Below are 25,604 nucleotides of genomic sequence, written 5' to 3' on the forward strand. Positions count from 1 at the left end.
ACTAGGTAGTTGCTTGCCTGCTGCCACCAACCTTTGAGTCGGTTGTTATGGTTAGAACCTGGTTTTGAATCTCTTTTCACATAAGCACCTAATAAACACCATAAGCTCAAAACACTTTTAAATCGGTTAAAAAAAAAAAAAAATACACAATCAAATCAGAAAAAAACATTATTCTCAAACCCTAATTTACATATTTTTGGTGAGATAGAAGCTAAAAAATATCTTCATGACACTCTTTTCGTTTAGAGGAATCCAAAGACATCAAAATCAGTATTTTTTTGTGATTAGGATGTGGTCGATCAATCACTTTCTTTTTCCTTCATTTTCCTGTGATTCTCTCTCTGTTTTTTTTTCCTTCAAATTTTAGGACTTAAACATAAAACCAATAAAGTTTTGTATTGAAATATGAAACTAAAAAAATAATAGGAACTAAAAAGAAAAACTAAAACCTATAGGGACCAGATTGTAGTTTTTCGTGCCTCAACAAAAAAGGGTTACATTTTGTTTCTTGTTTCAATGTCAATCCCTTTTTATTTTTTTCATATCCACGAAAATCGAACCCTATTTTGAAAAATTCACTAGCAATTCAAATGATAGGTAATTATTTTACACCACGAATACAATGTTTCATGTGAAACCAGATAAATCACCATAGTTAAAATCTGAAACATAATATAAGATAACTAAATTAATAAAAAAAATAAAAATAGTGATTGAAATGCAGTAATGAAAAAGAGGGGCTAAACCCAACGTCACTGTAGCGGTCCCTAGTGGGGCTGAGTCTAGCTCCATACTAATTATTACAGTAAAAACCAATCTTTCTTTGTTTTATTTTACAATAATCATTATCCGACTGATATAGAAAAGAGTCTAGATCATCAAGATTATCAGGTCAACTCATGGGATACCAGATTAATTTAGCCAATTTCAAAGAATTTTTTCAAGTTAATATCTTATTTAATTTAATTAAAAACACTGTTGGAATCAACCTCTTAATTGAACATCCATGGATTATGGTATAATTGCAGAGTGGGTCTCCTCCGAAGGCCCCCAGCATTCACATGTGCCCTTAACTTATGCTTTAAGCTGAGGAGACATTTTGTGGTTCATCTTCACTTGTCTGGTGGAATTATTTTGGGACGCCTGAGTTCTTCACGAGAAATTTATGCAGAGTCAACATCTCACAGCAATGGTCTCTTGTCTTCGTTGGTTCATCAATGCAGAAGATCAATGATGGGGAAATGACAGCCACCTGGATATGAAATAAAAAACTATGGACGGAGGAGGTCTAGGGAGAAAATCAACAAACCAGTCCGGGCGTTGGTGTTTGATATGGTGTCTGCTTCTTGTTGTGGGGTGTTTGATATTTAAAATGTCTATAGACTATATGTAATTATACACAACTAAAACAACATAATTTATTTTATTTATAACTCAAAAATAAGTGTTTCTTTTTTCTTTTTAATTTTCAGTGTTTGCAAATTTAAGAAAATCAGACCTTGATCACTCAAAAAATCTATGGAATTTGTGTTAGTTATTGTCTCTAATTGTAATCATTGGGTTTTGAGAGGAAAAGGTAAATATAGTTAGGTTTTTGAAATTTTACATATAGAAAATCACGTTTTTCATATTGAATTGCTAAAAATTAATTGAAAGGCATCGCTGTAGATCAATACAAATGCACCAAAATTGATAGCTTCTTATCGAAGAATGAACTTATTTCTTTATTTATGAGAAGCAAATGAGCTTAATTTTAAACATGGAATCAATTTACTAATGATCATGTTTTTACAGGAAAAAAAGACAGTAAAATGCTCTCTGAAATCTTAAACTCGGTAGAATGTTCTATGGTCATGGATACATAATATCTAAAACTTGATTGGCGTGAGGTTAATTTAATTGGCGTAGAGAAGATATTGTATAATACTGAAGAAATATTTTGTTGGTATTTAAATACTGATTCTATAAGAAAAAAAAATTATGGATGGTAATTGATAGTCAAAACATATCGTTGGTGATTTTTATTTGTTTGTAATAAAAATCACCAATGAATTTATAGATAAAGAAGAATGTCAAATAAAAAAAAATTACCGACATCATTTCTTCGGTGATCGAATTCATATTACCAATGAAGAATAACATATTATCAGTGGCAAGTCCTTAATTTTTTTAAACTCTCCGGAACTTTCGAAAACTTAGTTTATCAGTAATTTCATTTGTAATTTTCAGTGGTAAGGTTCTTATAATATTTTTCCACTTCTTGGAACTCTTTGAGGACTTAGTCCATCAATCTCATTCCATTATGATTCAAATTCTGTCAGTAATTCATGTAGTATTGTATTATATTAAAAAAGTTAAATAAACAAAAACAAGAAAAAAAATTTAAAAAGAATAAAACTAAAATAAAAACCAAAATTTTATTATCAACTTAAAAAAAATATTATTAAATACAATTTATCTAGTGAATAAAAGTTAAAGGAGGAGGAGGAGGCGGATCTTCATTGAGATTAGATGGGTGACAAGGTATACCATATGTACCAGTAAGGTTTGACAATAGATCCTTGTACAATCACCTAAGTTCGCCCATCTTGGACCTAAGTTGGGTTATCTTAGCACCATAAAACCACAGGCCATCTGAGCTTTAATTTGTTCTCGTACAATCACCTTAGATGACTAGAGATTGGAAGCTTGAACCTGATTGCGAGGAAGCAACGATCGATATACTATGGCCTATCCACATATTCTCGGCCATAGAGTTTGAGATACTGTAAACTCGATCTTTATTGAGTTCACCAGATGATCTAACCACCAATAATAAATCCAGATCGAGTTCCAGATGGGTTGAAGGACCATCCCTGTATCTCTCATACAATTGGGTGTTATATGTTTCCTGGAAACAAAATTAGCAAATTTTAAAAAATAACAACTTAAGAAAAAAAATTGTTGAAATCCAACTTACCACGAGCTTCTGAGCTTGTCTATTCATAAGTTATTGCACCCTTTTCCGACGGTTCTCATTTCACATGTGAGTTTCAATAAAAAGCTTCATCGGTCTTGGATCACGTCCACAAACCATAGCTTGTAAAAGAAAGTTACTGTTAGTTTAAACATTTTTCATATAAACAACAATTAAAAAATATAGTCATAAAACAAAAAATCTTACCATCCGCTTTTAGGGGTGTGCAAAAAAACTGAAAAAACCGAGTAAACCGATAAAACCGACAAAAAATTAATCGAAAAAACCGAACCGAATAATAAAACCGAGTAAACTGATTAGATTATATAGAAAAAACCCTGGTTCGGTTCGGTTTTTGGTTTTGCAGTGAAAAAACCGGGTAACCGGACCGGACCGGATCGGTTTAAAAAAAAGGAATCCACTCCGCCGTGCTATAAATAGAAAATTTTGTTCACGCCGCGCCCCTCTCTGCTCTGGCTCTCTTCTCTCCGCTAATTCTAACCCTAAACAGTGAACAATAAACTTTCAATCTCTCGGAGTCTCGATTCTTTTTCTCTCCTCTCAGTCTCAGCTCTCAGACTCTCACTCTCACTTCTCACCGACACCGACAAACTGCTACAGAAGAGAAGAATTAACATCAACCTTTTTACACAAACAAACCTCAAGAAGGGGGCAAAACTTTGAAAAGCTAGACTGATAAAGGGAAGGAAAAGCCTTTCATCCACAGTAAGAACTCCGCTGTTAGGTACATAACCATCTAAAATGGCATATCAATGCTGTCATTTTCGATGAGAATATCTTGAAAATATCTAGATATTAAGAATTCAACTGTTCCATACTAGTATAAAACTGTGGTTTAAACCTAGAAAAAATGATACATTAATCTGTACATAATTCCTCCCCTACGCAATTTGATGTTATGAATCATTCCAGTAACTAGTTGCAAGCCATCCTTGGTTAAAGCCCAAAAAAAAGCCTAAAAAATACATATAGGTTTGTCCGGTTTTTTGGCTTAAAAACCAGACCGGAACCGAACCGGAATCGACCGATTTGGGCCGGTTCGGTTCGGTTTCGGGTGTCTTTTTTTTTTCTCGGTTTGGTTGCTTTTTTTGGGGAAAAACCGAACCGAACCGAAAATGATCACCCCTATCCGCTTTGCATGCAAAACAAACAAAATAGATTCGCCGATGTGAGTTATAATTGAACTATAAATTTCCTTATTCCGGCTCTCTGCATCAGATGAAATGCTCAAACATCATGTGCTGAATATAAGCTTCCTATATAGCCTCTAAAACGTGTGGAGGTTTGAAATCCCTCCACTCGGCCACGTCTTCCCAGCCTGGAAGACCTCTTTCTTTTACATATTTCTTTGATTTTTTCTACGTCTTGTACTAGAAATCATGCAACTTGGTAGGTAGAAATAAATTATCGGCTAAATAATGAAAAATAAAGTTTAAACATAAAAAAAAGAGAACGTTTTTAATTCAATCTTACCTAATGACATTTTGATTCTCCAACACCCTTTTAACAATAGTGATACGATTTAAGCAAGGTTAAACTTCGGATTTTGACGTAAAATGTGCAACTACCCAGTTTACGGCAAATAGTTTATAATTCTCAATCCTACCATTGGATCGGGCTGAAATTTTACGTGGAGTCTCCTGACATGTTTTCCTACCTTGGGTTAAAATATCATGACAATCGGAGTTTGGCAAGGCATCCAAACACGGGTCAACATAGGCTGTACGAGTTTTGTTATTTATTTCCTTTTGACTTGTGGACTTCCTCTTTGGCTAGGATTTTTTTTCTAAAGGGATGTAGCAGCTTATTTTGGGAATCTTCTAATTATACAAAGATTTTTAATGGGCTGCAACATAGTTTCCAAGTGTGGCAAGGATTCATAAGTGTTTCAGAATCCTTTTCTTACAAGGATTCCTTATTCATTCTACCTACAAAAAAAGAAAGAAGATTTTAGAATTAATTCCACCTTCAGATTTGATTCTCCTAGCTTATATGGGACTTCTAAAGGGCAATAAATCTGATCCTATCATATTTAGGATTTTAAATTCGGATTTATTTATTTTATTATTATTTTCTTCTTAGTTTTTGGTTTATTTATATTATTTGGGTTTAATTGTAAGTGGGCATCATATAAGTCCACATAAGGGGTCCATTAGGATTTACTTTAGTTTGGAGTCACTATAAATAAGGGCATGATCAGAGATGTAAGGGAGACAATTGAGATTAATAAAACTTCTTGTTTGCCACACTTTATGTGTGTGTTGGTGAGATAATCTCCCTTCCATGGTTCTCTAAAAAACTAAAAAATGACTTATCGAGGAACAACTGTCTTCATGATGTCATTCTTATACTTCTTGTTCGCGAATCAATATTCGTTGGGTGGGGGTCTCCGTTTCCAATAGTGCTGGTGCCTAGATACAAGTTATCTTTATGTCACACTCCTATCAAACCTGATTTACTTGGTTTTTCTGGAATTGGTGTCTTTGCGTTTGGGTTGCGTGACCACGTGATCACGAGGTTCGCATCAAATAGCGTTGTCAGATTCATCCCAATAAAATTTTTCATTGAAGATTCATCCTAATTTGGATTGACAAAAGATCCATTCATTGAAAATATTTTTATTTGGGGTAAAGAAATACAAATGGATGAGTAAGGACTCAATGAGTATTTTGTAAGGCTTAATTAATTTTATTGAGGACTTAATTTTGAAGGAAAATAAGTTTTTTGGAGTCAATTTGGATGTTAATTGGAAGAAATTGAAGTTTGGAGACTAAAATTGGACTTTGAAAAGTTAAAAATTGGTTAAATTAGTGGCTTAGTTGTGAAAAAAATTAAAGTTTGATAGTCAATCAGGGGCTTGATTGTTGAAAAAATTCAGAACCAAAAACCAAATTGTAAAAGGTGTGAGACTTTAAAGCTGAAATTGACCACATCAAGGGCTAAACTGAAGAAAATTAAAAGTTTGATAGATAATTAAAGGTCCAAGTGCACAAAAAAAAAAAAAAAAACTAAGGGACCAAGATGAAAATTACGCTAAACTTTGAGACTGATGATTGAGGATGGCAAGAGTGAAATTAAATGAAATTAAGAGTTTGAGAGGCAATTGCAAATGAAATTAAAAGCAATTGGTAGGATATGGACTAAAATGAAATCTGTTAGTTCTCAAATTAAAAACTCTAATTTCTAGGGTTTTAACTTAGATGACACATCATTCACCCACTGTTCATCTTTTTCATTGATAATTTTAGATGATTGGGTTGACACCTTCCAAGATCTCATTGTGGAGTTTTATACTTGTAAATGACACGAGGTGTTTTGCAAATGGAAGAACATCCCTTCTACATCTCCTTTTCTATGAATTGGATGTTTAGATCCCAATTCTTTCAATTTTTCTATAGAAATCTTTATCATCTTGTCTCTGATCAACCATAACTGCATTTTCGCATTCTTGGCTGATCGAGTTGACACCTTCAAGTAAATGAATGTGGAGCTACAAAACTTTAAATGGAGAAAAATTGGATCCAAACAAAAGGTGTCCATTTTCTCTACCAAGTTCAAATGGTCTTTAATGACGGTTAGATCAGAGTTTCTCCAATGAAGCTTTGAAAGTGGTCACGTCAGGCAACCTTGACTGAGATACCTAGTTTTGCAAAACCACGTAATCTGTGTTCACACTTAAGAACCCCTAGAAGATTTTTATAAAGGGCCATAAATCTTTGATTTGAGATCAAAATGTGAGAAATGCATGCATTTGTCTCTAAAAAAGAGAACCACCAAGGCAAAACCACTATCCTCAAAGACCATTGAAGGATAAAGGTTCCAACTATTAACATTTGTCCAAAGCTCTTTCATTTTGATTAAAAGACTGTGCTTTGATCAATCTTTGAGGGAATCCACAAAAAAAATCTAGAAAACCCCCTATAAATGCCTCTATAAATCAAAAGGGAAAAAGAAGAAGAAAAACATGAGGATATACTTTAAAAAAGGACCTTAGTATGAAGGTTCACATACTTGACATAGAAGGTCTAGCAAACTATGATATTAGAAGGAATCGAACCTTCAATGGATCTTCTTTGATTGGAAAAAATATGAATCCATCAAGGATCAAAATGCAATGTTTTGGGGTTAATATGTATGTATTATTACATGAGAAATATAGGTCCCTTTTCTTTATAGACCATATCTCTCGAAGCTTCAATCTATGTAGCAATTTTTCATGGCACCTCTACTTTGAACTACTCAAGCAACAACTTGTGCAATTGATCTTTGGAAAAAAAAAAAGGGATGCTCATTGTCATTTGATGAGGTAAGATGATCTTTCCCTATCTTGTTATCTGAGAACTTTTTTCTCATCAATTATGAACTTTCAAAGCTCTTATGTTTATCACTGTAATTATGATTACCATTGCTAGGTATTATGATCACCAATCAATATTCAGTATACCTTCTTTATGATAGCTTTTCTAGTTATATCTTACATTCTACAAAAAACATTAGAGGGTTCAAACAACTTGCTTTTCATTTTTAATCTTCTTAGAAAAGGAGTTATGTAGCCAATGATGTTGGTTTCTTAAATTGTCCTTATTCTAATTATGCCCCAAGTACTTTATTTTGTTTTCTTTACTTGGGTTTTATTAAGGATGATGTTATACATAAGATGTTTGGTTCTTATAAGAGAGCAATATCATAGAAAAATCTTTGGAATTTTAAAACTATTTCCAAACACAAAAACCATTTTAGATTCAAACAATTCCCATGGATAGGGGCTTATAAAGGTTGAATTTTAGATTTTGGTGCAGGTTTTTCCCTTCATAAAAATATAAGATGAACTTCTATTTATATGATCTGTCGTTTAAAAAGCTTGAATTTCAACTCAAGAGATTCAGAGAAAAGAAAATTTATCAAGCATTCATTTTATTTATATAAATAATAAAGCATAATCATAATTGGTTGAAGATCTCATTTTACACTAGAGACCATTGCTTACCAACCCAAATTATTTTCTTTTGATTAGAAAGGTTTTTTTCATGAGACTTTGCTCTTGGTTATAAAAGAAAATAATATTTATAGGCTTAAAAGATGTTTAAGGGCTTTTAGGACTATGGATAACTAGAGCTCATTCCTAGGCTTTGTTTTTTCTTTTTTTGGTTGATGGCCTCTAATTAATCCTGATTGTTGATTTTTTGCTGTGTTTACATGTTAAAATAAGCTTACATGAGCAAGTTAATCCATATTATATATCTGGGAAAAATAGGATTTTTTAAGGAAACAGAAAATAAACGAGCACCCTTGAATTAAATGCACTTTCTTCACTTATTTTACATGGAAGTCAGGTCCTCTTTTCACATTATCAAATGTATGAAAATAACGAGAAAAATGGATCCACCGACCGCAATACCCTTAGAGAAAGCACGACACAGCTAAACTCACAAGCTTGAAAACCGAAGACTAATTAATATCCTTGTAAATAAAAACATATAAAAAGACGAATGAAACAAGTTTCATTATTTTTCTAGACCCCATTGCATACTATAGCTATTATATTAGCCCCCGAACGATTAAGCACAGAGTATTTAATAACTTAGCGCCTCTTATTGGCTGGCTCCTTCTGAGCATTGAAGTAGACGGTGGCGACAGGCAGGCCCAGGTCCAAATGCGCAGCATAGAGTCGAGTGTTGAAATGAGAGCGGTTCTGCGGTGGTTCCACCATGCTCCCCAGCGGCATCTTCTGCTGGAAAAGCACCAGTATGTAGCGATGAATCCCCACCGGCGGACGAGGCCCAACATAGGAAAGGATCTCTTTCCCTGCAAGCATTAGTTATACCATTTACCTCACAGTACTTGTGCTCTCTGAATTCGTATTGAATTGTCCAAGTTTAATGCTCGTCCAACATGTATAGATATCAAAGCTTATTTGCAACATTTACACAGTATAAAAAGTGATATTCGTATTTTTTTTGAATTCGCGTATAGCTAGATATACTCTGAGAGGATTGGTGATCTAACTAAAAGATTATCTCTTTCTTTCTCTGATATTAATAAGAAATAAATTTTCAAAAATCTATGTTTCACTAGCTAATGATAATTAACACATGCAAATTATTTATATAAGAGAATGCACTAGCTGCATTGACACAATTTTCGGCAGTAGCACATGCTTGCCACGTGGATAGCTTATAATATGCCACGTATCAGTAAGAAATTAGCTTCCACCAGGCTTTAGAGGTGGAAGTGACAGGTGGCATGAGACGTGTAACTCCAGTGGCAACGTTGGGGGTGATACTTGTAGCCAATGCAGACAACCACTTGTCAATAGGAGTGTGCATGCAATGACGGGGAGCCGGGAAAAAATGCATACGTTACCAAATGCACACGTGGCAAGAGAAGAGAAATTACTGCCAATATGCCACCCTGGGGTCATGTCTGCCAGTGAGGAAAAAATGAAAAATATTCCTGCCTTCTTTCACTCACACAGATGTTAATTCTCATAAATGAAGCTGTGGGGATGGTGTTTCCTGCTGCCTAGATTTTGTTTCAAATACTATAAACTATGTCGTTTTAAAGAAAAACAAAGAAGTGGAAGTTTAGGCAGTGAAGAGGCATGACTAGCTATGGAAGCAGGGAGGAGACACAGTAGGTTTTGTCAGTGCTGCTTCTACTGACTACCTACCATTCATGACCACTGATTTTCTAGCAATAATTCTTGCAATGATATAAGAACTTTTGGCTTTCTACGAATACGATGATCTTCCTTCTACTAATTAAAAAAACAAATACAATAAATTTCTTCTTGAGATTAATTTGTAACATGAACAACAACGAAGAAAAATGTAGAAGATAAGCTCAAAGATTCTGCGTGCATGCAACTTGCATATGGTGATGAAAAGAGATTTCAAGTTTTTCTTTCTTATCTTGAACAAGTTAAACCAGAGAAAATTAAAGAGATCATAAAAGGATCGAAATTAGTTTCTAAAGAAACAAATGATTTTTTCGAAAAAACAAAACAGAGAGAGAGAGAGAGGTAAGGTTTCATATATTTTCACCTCGAGTAGGGTTTGTGCCCCCAGGAATGTCCGCAACGATCCTACAATAAGAAGCAAAACGTTAAGTTTTATGTTTTTTCTTAACTATATAGATCACAAGAATCATCCAACGTGTTTTTTTCCCCCTGCAAAAGTACATACCAATGAACCCACTCTCGCATTCTGGGTTCACTAGGGCTGGGTGCATCAGGATCAGTCATCACCTGCAAGAACCATATCATCAACTTGTTAGATATATGTATAATCATCTGCAGGAATCGAACACAGCATCCCAGCAGATCGACATGCACAAACAATGAGTAAAATAACACAGTACATATTATTTTATCATAAAAGACACCTGCATGCAAGAACATAAAAAACACACAAGCAGCTAAAAATCTAACCAGAGTGTAAAGCTCGTCAGAGTGGCCAGAAATGGTCACTTTGGGAGGGTCCACGGACAAAGAAGGCTTAATATCGCACCCATTGCTAACATGCTTTGATCCATAATAAACAGACATTTTTACAGCAGGGACAAACATATCAACCACATCGCCAATCACACGACCAACAACAAGAGGATCAACAGAGGCGGCCATGGAAAACAAAAGCAAGATCGAAGCTAAAGAACAACAGCAAGAGAAGAGTAAGAACAAGAGGAGAGAAACCCTCCTAAGATGGTTTGCTGTGTGACTCAAAGAGTTTCCAGTGCCTAGCTTATATAGAAGCGTAACAGGTGAATTGGCCTCGTGGATTAGTGTGACCTACTAGCCATGCATAGGGCAACATAAAGTTAATAGAAGCAGAGACTGCCACATGGATAGCAGACCTCTGAAACAAAACCACCACCATTTTTGTTTCTTTGTCTAACAAGTGGTTTAATCACCGCCGTTGAATTGTGTTACCGCCTTACAAATGTACATCAGCAAGCGAAAAGGCATCACTCTGTTGAGGAGCATGATAGAACAGTGGTTTTGGGGTTAGGTGCAGTATGGTTAAAGTGGACCCGAAAGCACTACAGCATAGCCTCCTTTTAATTTTTGACCTTTAACGGGCATTCAGTGACCAATGGTTGCTTGACAGCAAATGAAATGCCAGAGTGACAATGACATGTTTGAAGGTTTTGAGTAAAAGTGGGAAAGAGATAAAATTATCCCGTTACGTTGATTATTTTCTCAGTGAAAACAACACAACTTGAAAACGGCCTGTTATCATACCGAATTCTGTCGTTTTATATTTTCCTATTTTGTCACATTCATTAAATTTTTACTATTAAATTCAAAATGGATCTGGTTTTATTATATAATAAAAATGACTACATTTTAACTACTTATTGGGTTTGCTATATAAAATTACAAAATGATAAATTGGGCTACTAAGCTTTAAAAAGTATATGTTAACAAAAACCTTATGAATAATTAATTTAATAAAACTTGCACTATGTGATCAATTTGGTCCAACGGACTAGACTTGATTAACTATATACTATTTAAATTTAAGCATATATAAAAATAAGGGATATTTTTGTATCAATTTATGCATCAATAAAGAGAGTTTTTTTTTTATTTGAAAGATTTATTTTTATATCAATTTGGTGAAACTTATAAAAAAATTATTTTACATGCACCACCAAAAAATTGTCAAATAGCAACAAAAATTACCTACAAAATATTATCCGTTAGCGATGTCTGATTATAATAGTGATAAAATATTTTGTTGGTAATTACTAATAAAAACCATCAACAAAATAGAAATAATTAAGAAATGAAGAAATATTCTTTCAATAATTATATCATTAAGATTACATGTCATTAGAACAGATTGACCGATGATATTTTCCGTTGTAAAATTCTTTTAAAAATATCAATAAATTTAAAAGTGCTATAACCCACATCAACTATATATATTTTTTTCTTTCTTTATCTTTCTCTTGAACTTCAAATCAAAACAGCAACCCCTCCCACCTATTTTGCTATAAATCTAGACCTCATCATTACAAATTCAACTACCCAACACTATGCAATGTTAGGATTATTGTCTTAGTAAAATTTGTTTCTAAATATTCCCTACAAGTAAGCGAACCTACTCATTAATGTTTTAAGATAATGTATTCATATTATTTTTTCAGTATTTGCAGTGTAGTTTACTTATATATTTAAGTGTTTTACAACCTTTTCATATAGAATTTAAGTTTGATTTATATATGTTATGGCTTGATTGTAGTTTGGGAAATTTGAATTTGTTTTTAATTTGATAAAATTGATTTTTATTTTTATTTTTTGACTTAGGGTGCTATACTGAAAAAAATTATGAGTTATATGTTAAGTAACAATCATATTTTATCAATTTTATTGTTATGTTGTAAATTTTAGGAATATTAATTTTTCATGGAATTGATAACAATTAAATTTTATTAGTATAGATTGATTAAGTTTGAATTAAACAAAAGATAGATAATTAGTTGGGTACCATGTAATTGTTGTGAATTTGGTTCATTTTATTTATTTAATATTTTGACGTATCATTACATTTTTTAAAATAATAATTGGTTATTAGATTGTGAATTCATTTTTAATTATCAAAATTGAATTTTGAATTGATTTTTATATTATTAAAAAAAAATATTGACATCGTTATTTTATATGTTATCATTCTTAAATGTATTAATGTTCATCCAAAAAGTTTTACAAGGAAGTTATTATAAAGGGATTAGAAGTTTTAAAAAATAACCCCTCAATAAGGGCATAATTTTCCGTGCAAAAATTTGAGCTAACATCCTTTTCAGAAAGAAAAAAAAAATTATGATATAAATCATAAAATTAATTAGATATTAAGTCAGTGACTAAAAAAAAGGGAGAGAAGAAAAGAAAAAAGATATTTTTCATATCTTAAAAAACTTCAATGCATCTCCTGCAATTGTGATCTAATTAGCTTATGAGCATCCCTTTTAAAAATCTTCTTCTCTATTTCAACATATGCATATTATTTTATTGAAGAGAATAGATTATTTTTGCATAATTTCTGCTACAGTCACCTCATATTGCCGCCTCATTTGAAATTAATAATATTAGGCAGTAGCTCGGGACAAATCGCTTTGACCGTTTTCATTTTCTAGTCATGCTTTGAAATTCGATCTTTGCTTTTTCAAACTTGTTGTAAGAACAAAAATAAATAAATAAATAAATAAATCTTAATCTAGATGTTATTTGCTAGCTCTCTTTCCTCCCCCCTTTCTCACTTTATAGCTTTTGTTTGGCAATGTGGTTGCAATTGTTTTTCAAATAATTTTTTGTGCTAAAATATATGTTAATGATGTATTTTTATTTTTTAAAAATTATTTTTTATATTAACATATCAAAATGATTTGAAAACACTAAAAACATATTAATTTAAAGTTAATAAAAAATAAAAAAAATTTAATTTTTTTTCAAAAACACTTTTAAAACGCAGAAATAAGGGAATAAGATAAGGATTGTGCTGGCAATGGTGGTGAGTTTTGTAGGTGCTTGATATCAGACATGGATACTGTTATAAATTTATAAGATTGATGGAGGAGAATTTAGAGCATATTCAATAACATTTTGTAAATTGTGTTTTTAAAAATTTTAAATTTTTGTTTAACTTTTTTTAAAAAAAAATCTTTGTGTTTTCAGATCATCTTGATTTGTTGATGTCAAAAATATTTTTTTAAAATAAAAAAAAACTTTATTTTGATGTATTTTTAAGCGAAAACACTTTGAACCGTCACCATTACCACAATCCCAAACAAACCCTTAATAAATGGTAAAAGGTGAAGGCGAGGTGTGCGGACGGAGTTCATGCTTGTGTGTTGTAAGTAGCGTGGAGTATTTGGATGTTTTTATTAAAGATGATAATTTTACTCGAACTCAGACCTAATACTTATCTAATTTAAATATATAAAAGATATTTTTATTTATTTATATTCAGATTGTATTTTAAAATCAAGGGATCAAGTCCATGTAAGATATGGATACTATTCTACGTAACTTGAAACTTTACATGAACCATATTGATACAAAATATCTTGAGAGTTTGAAAAAATTATATATTTTTACAAAGTATATAAAAATTAAAAAATTTAGGGTTTGTTTCCCATTTGACCATCTTTCATGATCTCTAGCCACATCTTCTCTTTTCACTTTTTTTTTCCACTTCATTTCTTTGCTTCATCTCTTTAACTCATCTTCTAATGACCTTTTTGAAGCTAAAGGATTGGAATCTTGCAAGAGATCATGGATCCCTTTATTGTGTTCTTTGGGAATTATTATGGTTATTAGTTATAAAAAAAAGATGTTGAATGCCCTTCAGATAAGTGTTAGAGAGAAAGAAGGAGATGGTCGCTCGTTGACTAATTGTGTCGAGGAGTTGAAGAAAAAAGGGAGGAGCTTGATCTTTTGAAAGAAGTTGATTTATTTAAAAGAGCTAAGAGTTTGAAAGTTGAAAAAATCGTTGTAAGGAAATGGTCTGCAAGGGGTAATCTTTATTTGTTTTTTTAGTGTATCTTGTGTTGTTTTGAGGTTGAGATGAATTATTTAGTGTAATTTTACTTTCTTTTCTTTAGCATGCCTATTCTTTCTTTGTTTTTTTTTTTAATGTTGATATAAGTTATTTGGTGTAATTGATTGGACTAGATTTAAAATGTGGTTTTGGATGTATTTTGATTTTTTATAGTGGAAAATTCTTTGTTTTTGTTTATTGTTGAATTGGTAGAAAATAATTCTAGTTTGGAATGCCCAACAAATATTCTATAAATACTCAAAACTCGGAGGAGTTGGGTTTTGGAAAAAAAAAATTTAGTTTGAATATGATATTGCAAAACCCTAAATAGTGATATTCGTTTTCATTCCTAGTTGTCATGTTAGCCTTGGGTTATGAATGGCTTTACACACTAGATCATTTTGTTTCTTTCTTTATAAGTTTATCTCACTTAAACTTGAATAATATTAATTTATCTCGACTTATAAAAAAAAAAATCAAACTTAATACTCATTACAATGTTCTTTCAACTTTTTTAGTAATAAAACCTCATAAGGTAGTTCAATATTTGAACACAATTCAAATGGGCAATAATTAGTTTGAAAAAAAAAGCAAAAGTTTTTCTACCCATGTTGGTAAAGTTTCATAGTATAATATACCTATGGATATTCATCCACAAAGAAATAAAGAAATCAAATTACATCAAAGACGGTACAGGATCTCTAATTACAATTCAAAAGCATGCAAAATTAAGTAGGATGACTCGTATAATCTTATAAACAATAAAAATAAAAATAATTGTGTAGCTGCAAAAAATGATAAACAATATATTAGTTTGAGACTCTACTTAATATTGAATAGATAACAAGAAAGATAAATTCTTAAGTAAATAGAGAAAACTCCATTAATTATTCCAAATTACAAGTTTTAAAATAAAATATGAGGTTTTGTTCATTATAAGAACACTAAGAGACGTTAACCTCTGTAATTAATTTGAAATATCAATATTAAAACTCCACGTAATTAAAAGAAAAAAAATTAATTGTTTAACTTATCACGTGTAAAATACTGCCCATCAAAGGTTACCTTTAAGTTGGATATGGATATTTTAAGGATCATAGATAATGACAAATTATATATATATATATATATATATATATTAGCATCTTAGTTTAGACACTTGACTTTAGCCTGTCTAAGAAAATACCAAGTGGATTTACAACTCTAATCAATATTTTTTTTTTAATTCACCAAACAAAAACCTTGAAACAGGGGTTTATGTATAATAAATTTATAGGTTTTAAAAAAATCACAACATCCTGTGAAATTTTGCAAAGAGACTAATATATTAAATTAAAACATTATGCACTTAATTTAAACTAATCCATCAATGAAAAAAATTAGAATTTCCATCAATTTCACTAAATTAACACAATGATGAGAATTGTTTTGTTTCTGGAAGTAGACAAGAAGAAAACAATGATAAGTGCTTTGAATAACAAAGAAATGAAATGCATAAAATTAAATAAAATTGTAAGAATTTAGGATAAATTATCAGATCCTGTCATTTATTTCCTTTATAGAAGATCTCATGGCATATATATTTTCTTCTAATCTCATGTTATTAACTTACTAAATATCAATCATAATTTTTTCATGACTCCTTAATCTCATGTAAAATAAAAGAATAAGAAATAAATAATGAATTAACTGTTCAAATTAATAATTTAAACTGTAAAAATCGGATATATAAAGGTAAATATAGGAGAAAATAGGTAAAAAATCAAGATCATAACAAACAATACATGCCAATCATCTTAGCCTTCAAGAAATAGTTTATTTTGTGCTGGATGGATGACGTCTGATTTGGCGGTGCGTGCGACAACTTCTAACGTCTTCTTTTGATGTTTCTTGATATCATTTTGAATTGTCTCATTGTAGTCTACACCACATAAATCATGTGTGAATGGATGACGTTTGAATCGACTCCAACAAGACATTTTTTTTCTCTCTCATCACCTCAATTTTCACATCTAGCATTCTTAAAAAACCAAAGTGGCTTGTCAAACTTTATTTTGATACTCAATTTTTTATTGTGATTTACCAACTTTTTTTTTTTTAATTTTATCCTTAAATAATTGTTTTATTGGTAATTAGACTTTGTTATTGATTTCAATTTACCTTATATGAGATAATCTCTATTTCATGACCCGAATTGTGGGTTTGGAAGGCTTGCTTGAGTTACTTGAGTTTAGTTTATGTCATTTTCAACATTCAATATGAGTGTGTTTGGTACTGCGGTAGCTGTTGTGGTTGTGGTTTGAAAAAAGTTGTTTTATAAAAAGTGATTTTAGTTGAGGTTGGTTTGAAAAAATAGGTGTTTGATTAAAACTGTGGTTAAAATTGAGGTTGAACAAAAAGTAGTTTAATGTGTTTGGTTAAAAATGCTTTTGAAATTGAGGTTATAAAATAATTTTAAAAAATATATATTAATATTGATGATTTTTAATTTAAATTTATGGATTTAACTATTGTTATTACATCATGAAATAAATCATACTTACTATAAAATATTTTTTGTTATTCTATAAAACCATCTACAATTCCATTACGTATAAAATACATCCGATAAGAACTACAGTTTTCATAATTTTTTTAGTGTATAATAAAATTAGATAAAATATTATCAAGTATAAAATTCACTCTAAACTAATTTTTTTTTTTTAAAAAAACCTAACACACTAAAATAAAAAAAAAAAAAAAAAAAAAAAATCAACGCAGTGCAAATGAACAGCGTGTTGATGCACACTGTTCATGTAATTGCACTGTTCATTGAACAGTGCAATTATGTGAACAGTGCAGGAAAAAACAGCATTCAGCTGCTTCTTTCAACCCTGCGTTCCGAACACAAAAATTAATGGGGCCCATAAACAGTAATCAATGGTTTTTTTCTTTACCAAACACTTGCCTCCTGCGTTTTATATTAAACGTGATTTTTAACACGTAAACAAACGGTCTCTAAGTTGATTTGGAATTGAGATTTGTCATTTTATTCGATTTCCTTTTTATGATCTTGTCACAATTTCATAATCTAAATTACAAGTTTGTTAAGTTAGTTTAGGTTATTGAGCATCTTCTTACTCCTCTAAGAGACCCTAAATTGGTTTATAATTTAGTCTCCTCATTACACATTTCTCTAAACATAGAGAGAATATATATGCACATATACATGCTTTCACCTACTCATCACTCGGTTAATCTTTTATTGGTTTCTTCATACTATTTTTTCTAATATATTCGAACATTATATTCTCATTCGTAATTTTAATTCATTCACTCCTACTCAATTATATGCATTAAAATATTTCTTATAATTCCTTATATTTTAGCTTGCTAAAATATCTCTTTAACTTTCTCTCTTGAAATTTGTAGATATTTTTATTCAAATCACATTTTTAATTTTTTTTTTTTTTTGTATATCACAACATTCTAATTTTCCTTCCAAATTAATTTCCTCTTCTGGCTGAATCAATTACTATCATATCGTTTAACATCGTCTTTTTGATTTGTTGTAAACATTCCACAATTGCATGCTAGCATTACATTCCTCATTTATTGCATCATTATCAACATCATTTAATTATATTCATTATTGTTAAGGTGGATTTAAACTCACTCATTCATGTTCATTTTTCCCAATTTCTTTGGTTAACCGCATCAGATTTACAAGCATTTCTTCATCAATTTCCCTTGCTAGTTTACATGGTTCTCGAGTCCTCCCAACATTTCGCAATTGCTTCCATTCGTTGCATGATATCCTTATAGGATAATTTATTTTAAATACCTCATATTGAATCAAAAGCCAATATTTATTTTATTTAATATTAATTACACATATACATTCAAGATTCTCTCATTATTAAATCAATTTCATTTAATTTTTATTTGTTCTTGTAAATACCAATAGAAAATCTCATCAATAAAACTTTTAAATCTAGTAGTGTTTGTACATACTTTCTCGTCATTCATATATTGTTTTTGACACAATCAAAAGTAAATAATTTTTAAGCTAATTATTCATCACCATCAATTCCATTTACATTGATTAAAATTATCATATTACATTTATATTAATTAAAATTATCACCACAGTATTATAATCCACAACAAAATCACTCTATGTACACAACCCAGCATTGATTTCTTTTAGTTTTTTTTTTTTTTTGTTAATGAGAATAAATCCGAATATATTGTAGGAATGATGTAAAAGATTAAAAAAAATATGTATTCAGCATTGGAATAGGAAACCACTATCGAATGCCATGCATAACTTGGAAGCACAAAATATTTTTTTATGCTATAAGCTTTTGAAATTCATATTCAAATAAGGGGGAAAAAAAGAAGAAGAAGAAGCTCACTGGCATTCATACTAATCTACTTCCCTGTAACTAGCTGTACGTTGTTAATACATATATATATATATATATATATATATATTTTGCAACTAACAATATCTTAAAAAGACCGAGCTAACGGGATAGATTTTTCAGCCTACGCATAAGCTGAGATACGCTTTAACTGACCAGATATAGTTGATTGAGTATAAAATAAACTGGATTCGATTAGGTTTTGAGCATATATCAAGCACATTGAATAGCAGAAATATTTGTTTTTTTTTTTTTAAAAGACAAATCTTGGCCCTTAATTTAGCTCGAAACAATCTCAACCATTAACTCAAAGTGACCATCATGACCTATCAAATTATGATAGTTAAATGCGATGAGTTGGCCTCTTTGAGGCATCACCGCGACAACTATAGTGTCAATTAGTCAGAAAAAATCATATTGGGGTGTTATCAAATGCCTAGCCATCATGGTGGTATCTGGTTTGTCTAGTTTGGTTAAGAGATGAAGCATTAAATACTCCTAAAAGGTAGTCACCTGAACAACTTTTCTAGCAAAAAATAAAAGGATGATGAATAGTAACCTTTTTTATGTTCAAAATGGGACCGTTTTGAACGTTTTATAGGTATTTGGCTAAAGTTCAATTTGGTCCTCCGACTTTTACTTTCTTTCAATTACTCCTTTAATTGACCAAATTGTTTTTTTTTATTATTTTGTTCATTGGTTTTGAATTTATGCAAATTGACCCTTAAATTTTCAAAGTTCTTCAATTGCACCTATAATTTCAATCATTTGAGTCATTAAAGTTCGACATCTTTTTCAAAAAAGTCCTTAATTGTGAATTTTTTTAGTTTAGCCTCTAATTGACTCTAAAACTTGGATTTTCTTACTATTTTACCCTTGATTTAAGCTAATTGACTTCATAAAAATTAAGTTCGGTCTTTTAAAATTCCAATATTCTCAATCATGCCTAATTGGGCTCCCAAACTTAATTTTTCACCAATTAAGTCCCTAATAAAATCAATTTGACCCCTTTAAAGTATAATTAAGTTCTCGCACTTAATTAAATCCTTTAATTTGATTCAAATTAATTCTTAAACAAAATTAAACTGTTAATTTAGCCTATGATTAATTTCGACATTGTAGAGTCTATCCTTTGAATTTCAATCCCTTAGCACAAACCCTATTGTTATGTCTTTGCACATTGCTCATATTCTTTAGTATAAAACACATGTCCATTAAGGAAATAGTCGTTGCAGCATTTTACCTTTCTTTCAAGACTAGACTAAGTAAAGATAAAGTAACACTAGCATTCTTGATGAATAAACTTGGTACATGAAGTATAACTATGAACAATTAACAAGAAATGTGTAATAAAATTAAGAATCTCAAGAGAAAAGAGTAATTAAACAGTACTTACAAAATTGTTCATCATATAATCGAAAGATTTAGAATTCGGCCACTTGTGAGTTTTATGATAGTAAAAATTGATGATATTGCCTGTGAGAAATTCAACAATGCATCAGTTTATGATATTATAAGAGATAAATTATTAAAAAATAACATGTTAAGTAGTATATTTACTTAATAAAAGGTATCGGTTTATCACAGTTAAATAACATATAATTATGTACTTGTCTGAATTTTATTTCTAACAAATATCCCCCTTTCGCTATTTTTTTTTTTGTATGGGTCGTACATGATAAGAGAATATTAACAAGTTCTTACTCAAAGGCACTTCCCCACCATTGTCATGCCTTTAGAACGCAATTGATTCATATTCTCAATTGAGACTCAAAATAATATGAGACAAATATTGAGATCTCTTTAACAATATAGATCTTGTATATCGAAGCTTCAATATAAACCTTGTTTTTTTTTTTACTTTTCTCTTAAGTTTGAACAAGTATCTATATGGAATTAAATGAATGTTTTGAAATATGCAAAGAAAGACAATAAAAGAACTTTAATTTTACAAAAGGATTCAAGAAAAAAATTAGCAATTAAAAGAATGAAGATCAAATTCAAAACATAAAATAAATTTTATTTTTTATTAAAAGGGTGAAATTAAAAAAGAAAATCAATTTAATAAAAGGACCCCAAAAAACCCAAAAGAATGAGGAAAAAATTTAACAAAATACAAATATTTTTTTTTATTGAAGTGTGAAACTGAAAAGAAAAATCAATTTAACTAAAAACCCAAAAAAAACTATCAAACGAATAAGGGTCAAATTAAAAAAAAAAAAAAACATGATATCCCAAATTGGGATTAAATGATGAAATTGAAAACAAATTAGAATTTACAAAAGAGTTAACAACAAAAATCAAAAGAATAAAGATCGAAGTGGAAATCTTTATAAATCAGGGGACAACTCCAAAATTTTACATGGCCAATGTGAATCTCAAGGGGAAGAGAGAGAAAAATAGGGGGAAAGTGTTGCCAATAAATAAATCATGCTACCAATGACAACATGTCATTTCATATGGAAGAGGACACAGTAGCACTTCTAATAACATAGTGAAAGGGGGATTGTGGCAACTAGGAGGTATCATGTGTGCTACCTGAAGGACATAGGTGTGTATCAGACAGTAGTGCATGCGCAGCAAGTGCTAATATTTTTTTTTTATATTTATTCAAAGATCAAATTGCTCTTAAGCTGATCTGATAACAAAGAAAAAAAAACTAATATGAAAAGACTAAAAAATCCCCTTAACACAAATTTCAAATTTTATGATTTTAAAGGTATTTTGGTTATTTCACTATGCTTTTTGTAATTTTTTTAATATTTGATCAAATACTAAATTTCCTCAGTTGACCTGATAATAAAAAAATATGTTATGAAAAGGCCAAAAAATTCCCTTTGATGCTAGTTTTAATTTTATTTTATTTTTTTACTTTCGAATGTATTTTGACAGTGTTTTTTTTTTTTTTTTACATCTGGTCAAATACTAAATTGTCTCTCAACTAATATGATAATAACAAAAAACAATATTATAAAAAATGCCTATTGATGATAATTTTAATTTTTTTTTTCTTTCAAGATATTTTGATTATTTTACCGTGATTTTAAATTTAAAAAAAAAAACTTACTTGTCACCGATTAATTTGATAATGACCAATAGACTTCATGAAAGTACTTTAATCTCTCTCTCTCTCTCTATATATATATATATATATATATATATATACACAGATTAACTCTATATATACAAGAACACAATACAGTGCTTTGGAACTAAGAAGCAACTCTGTCTGTGTGGGTATCCAATCAACTGATGAACTGTGCTGGTGGTTGGCGGTGTCAACTAACACACGTCATGCACACTTGACCAAACTATGCTAGTTTTTGTCAAACACAGACCATGCGGATAAACAACCAGTCCAACTAGTTCACTACCAGATCAAGCTAATAGTGAGAGCACTACTTATTCAACTCTGCACTCCATTTCGCTCTCTCCCCTTGCCCCTTTTTATTACTGATCTGCTGCTAATTTCATGATTTTGTCATCCATATCTGTAGCTGTTCTAGCCAGGGCATAGCTCAATGAGGAAGCCTTGCTGTGACAAGCAACACACAAACAAGGGAGCATGGTCCAAGCAGGAGGACCAGAAACTCATTGATTACATACAGAAGCACGGTGAAGGTTGCTGGCGCTCGCTTCCTCAGGCTGCCGGTGGGTTTTGCTCCCCTTCTCTTACTAGGAATCTGTTAACTTACCGAAGCTCGTGCATGCCATGAGAGGGGACTATTTATCATTGTTTTTTCAAGGAAAATAATATTGATTAATAGACTCTTCGTTTTGGCTTTTTTCCTTCGTTGATTCATTAGGGTTGCTTCGTTGTGGCAAAAGTTGTCGGCTGAGATGGAGAAACTATCTGAGGCCTGACCTGAAAAGAGATGGGTTTGGAGAAGATGAAGAGGATTTGATCATCAGGCTCCATGCACTGCTTGGCAACCGGTAATGATCAAATCATGTGCTCTTTAAATATTAGTATGCTATTTCTGTGCAGCTCATCTAGATCCCATGCATACAAGTTTTACAAGTATATGAGAGAACTAATTGGCGTGCACTCGAGTGAAATATGCCTGGCTATGTCACTGATCATCCAAAATACCTCTATTCAATTTTTTCATAAATGATGATAATTAATTTTATTTTCACAAATTTTGGTATTTCATATATATATAATATATATATATATATATATATATATATAGAGAGAGAGAGAGAGAGAGAGTATTCCTTTCAAGATTTTACCTTTTTATCAGTGTATTTAATTTCTTTGAAAAATAGTGTTTTTGGTCATGGTTTATTTTTTATTTTGTTCAAGATTTATTTTTGTGTTTCCAAATATTATTTAGAAATAAAAATTTTATTTAAGAAGAAATATGAGAGATTAATTAAGATTTTGAAAATATTTATATTTGTTTTTAATAAGTTTTGAATTTTAATATTTAGAAAGTAAATTCTCAAGGAAAAAAAATGATTCTTTCAAGATTATTAACATGTACTCTCCATAAATAGTTCATATTAAAGATAAAAGGTAATGTATTTTGTAAATAAAACTTGTAATAATTTCATGAAATGAAAATAACTTTTGATCCCACAAAAAAAAAAAAAGCACAATATTTTCTAAAGGGTAACATAAAGTAGAATTACATTTCGATACTATATATTTACTTATACAATTGATTGCATGATCCAAGCGTCGTGAGAGGTTAAATAATGCCGATGAAACATATATCGTTGATTCAGGTGGTCCTTGATAGCCGGAAGATTACCCGGACGTACAGACAATGAGGTGAAGAACTATTGGAACTCTCATATAAGGAAGAAGCTGGAATCATCCCATCGCAATATTGGATTCACCAGATTGAGAGCAGAAATATCATCAGCTGCTAGGTCAAAGAGCCAGGCTAACGATCCGGAGACCTTCGTCGCTGTCTCTGATTCCAATGGTGGCAAGCCTGAGCCCAGCAACAAGAGTTCGTCTGGCATAAACCTTGATCTGACTCTGAGCATTCCTTCAAAAAAAACTGGAGTCAAGCGATGAAAACTAATGGTGCAATATCAAATACCAATGCTTCTGGTTTCAGGATATCGTGTGCTTGGGATACTTATAATTAAGTTAATTTCTAATCAAAGCATGTATGGGATCAACCTTCACTGCAAGATACACTGCTGGGAATATTTAAAATCCAGCCTTGCAATATATTCTTGCCAAGGAAATAGTAATTGTGTATACATATAGTTAGGCTAGAATTGCTGTTTGAGAGGAAAGTTATCTCCTCCATGGCAAGAAAAGGGTTTCTTCTAACACTCTCTCCCAGGATCTGAGTGCTTGTTTATGTGTTTTTATGACTACTGTAATCCTAGTGACAGTTGCTTGCTAAGGCTTATAATAAGATATAACTTATGTCATAGAGTTTGAGACCATAACTTTTTTTTTTATTTTCATGTTGAAAGGTCAAATAGCATAGTTGCAATGACCACCACAACATGCTGGTCTTTTATAGCTGCTTACTATTACATTTTAAAATACTTTATGTTTAAAATATATTAAAATAATATTTTTTTATTTTTTAAAATTTATTTTTAAGATCAACACATCAAAATAATATAAAAAAAATTTAATAAAAAAATTTTAAAACCTAAAAAAACATAATTTACATTATATTCTCAAATATACCTTTAGTGCTTTATATTATAATAGCTCCCAAGTACTTTAGATTCTATTTAAACCAAAAAGTACAGAAGAAAGCACAGTATACTTGAAAACGACTGCTTGTTGCAATTTTCTTTCTTTTTTAAAAAAATATAAAAACAGAAAAAAGAAATTGTCTTAGATTTTTTATTTTTTTAAAAAAAAGGGAAAACAAATAACTATTTTACAATATCTTGATACTTTTTTGTTCGGATTTGAAAATTTTAACAATTGGCCGCTGGCTATTATTCTTTGTTTTTCAAAGTTTGAAATAAAAACAAAAAAAAAAAGGTTTCTTTTTTTTTTTAAATAACAACGATACTAAATGACCAAGTTTTTGCTTTTTACATGTTTCACTTAAACGACGACATTTCTGGGGATCTAATCTAGAAAGTTCAAGTTTTTAAGGACGAGAGTAATTCTTGAAAATGAAAATATAATCTTATCTTTAAGTACTATTCTCTGGCGTCAAATTGTCTATCTTTTTAATACAAGAGGCTTCGTACGTTGTAAAATGGAAAAATTACTACAGAGCAGGAGTACTGGTAAGCAGATGTCATGTGACCTAACATTCAAAGAAACCTCAAAGAGGTGCAAAATGGACTGAGCTCGTGTCAATATTTTGCAGTTGGGAGAAGTTAGTAGCTGTCAAAGTGATGCACATGCTTCAAACTAACAACTGCTGGTTGTTAATTCTTGCACTGTCGCCATTGTTCTTACATAACCACTTTCGTCAAAGAGCTTAATTATCTGGAGTTTGATTTTCGAGCTCACTTGTGTTAGCTTGATTAGTAATATGATTATTATTATTATTTAAATAATTTTTTATGTTAAAATATATGTTAATAATTTTTTTTATTTTTTAAAAATTATTTTGATATTAATACATCAAAATAATTTAAAAATACTAAAAAATATATTTTAAAAACATAAAAATAAACAAAAACATGTCTACGGCTCTTTTTTCTTCTTCTTTTTTTATTTTCTTTTTGTCA

General features: G+C 30.7%; 2 protein-coding genes across 2 annotated transcripts; one reads left to right on the forward strand and one right to left on the reverse strand.

The window, feature by feature from the left end:
• Positions 1-8,558: 8,558 nt before the first annotated feature.
• On the reverse strand, positions 8,559-10,604 carry LOC118050975 (protein MOTHER of FT and TFL1). The gene is made up of 4 exons (XM_035061466.2): positions 10,407-10,604; positions 10,162-10,223; positions 10,021-10,061; positions 8,559-8,782 (listed from the first exon to the last, which is right to left on the reverse strand). Exons 1-4 carry the CDS (start codon positions 10,599-10,601, stop codon positions 8,559-8,561), a joined length of 522 nt encoding a protein of 173 aa, XP_034917357.1. The 5' UTR covers positions 10,602-10,604.
• Positions 10,605-22,299: 11,695 nt separating this feature from the next.
• LOC118050976 (myb-related protein 308) lies at positions 22,300-24,326 on the forward strand. Its single transcript, XM_035061467.2, has 3 exons — positions 22,300-22,577; positions 22,733-22,862; positions 23,661-24,326. Exons 1-3 carry the CDS (start codon positions 22,448-22,450, stop codon positions 23,956-23,958), a joined length of 558 nt encoding a protein of 185 aa, XP_034917358.1. The 5' UTR covers positions 22,300-22,447; the 3' UTR covers positions 23,959-24,326.
• The last annotated feature ends 1,278 nt before the right edge of the window (positions 24,327-25,604 follow it).

Source organism: Populus alba, chromosome 15 (assembly GCF_005239225.2).
Source record: "Populus alba chromosome 15, ASM523922v2, whole genome shotgun sequence".
Lineage (NCBI taxonomy): Eukaryota > Viridiplantae > Streptophyta > Magnoliopsida > Malpighiales > Salicaceae > Populus > Populus alba.

Excerpts from the sequence above, each read along its gene's own strand:
- LOC118050976 (XM_035061467.2), top strand. The coding sequence starts at position 22,448 with ATGAGGAAGCCTTGCTGTGACAAGCAACACACAAACAAGGGAGCATGG. Across the intron at positions 22,578-22,732 it reads CTCGCTTCCTCAGGCTGCCG|GGTTGCTTCGTTGTGGCAAA; the intron begins GTGGGTTTTGCT and ends TTGATTCATTAG. Across the intron at positions 22,863-23,660 it reads CATGCACTGCTTGGCAACCG|GTGGTCCTTGATAGCCGGAA; the intron begins GTAATGATCAAA and ends TCGTTGATTCAG.
- LOC118050975 (XM_035061466.2), bottom strand. The coding sequence starts at position 10,601 with ATGGCCGCCTCTGTTGATCCTCTTGTTGTTGGTCGTGTGATTGGCGAT. Across the intron at positions 10,224-10,406 it reads CTGACGAGCTTTACACTCTG|GTGATGACTGATCCTGATGC; the intron begins GTTAGATTTTTA and ends TGGTTCTTGCAG. Across the intron at positions 8,783-10,020 it reads GGGCACAAACCCTACTCGAG|GGAAAGAGATCCTTTCCTAT; the intron begins GTGAAAATATAT and ends TAATGCTTGCAG.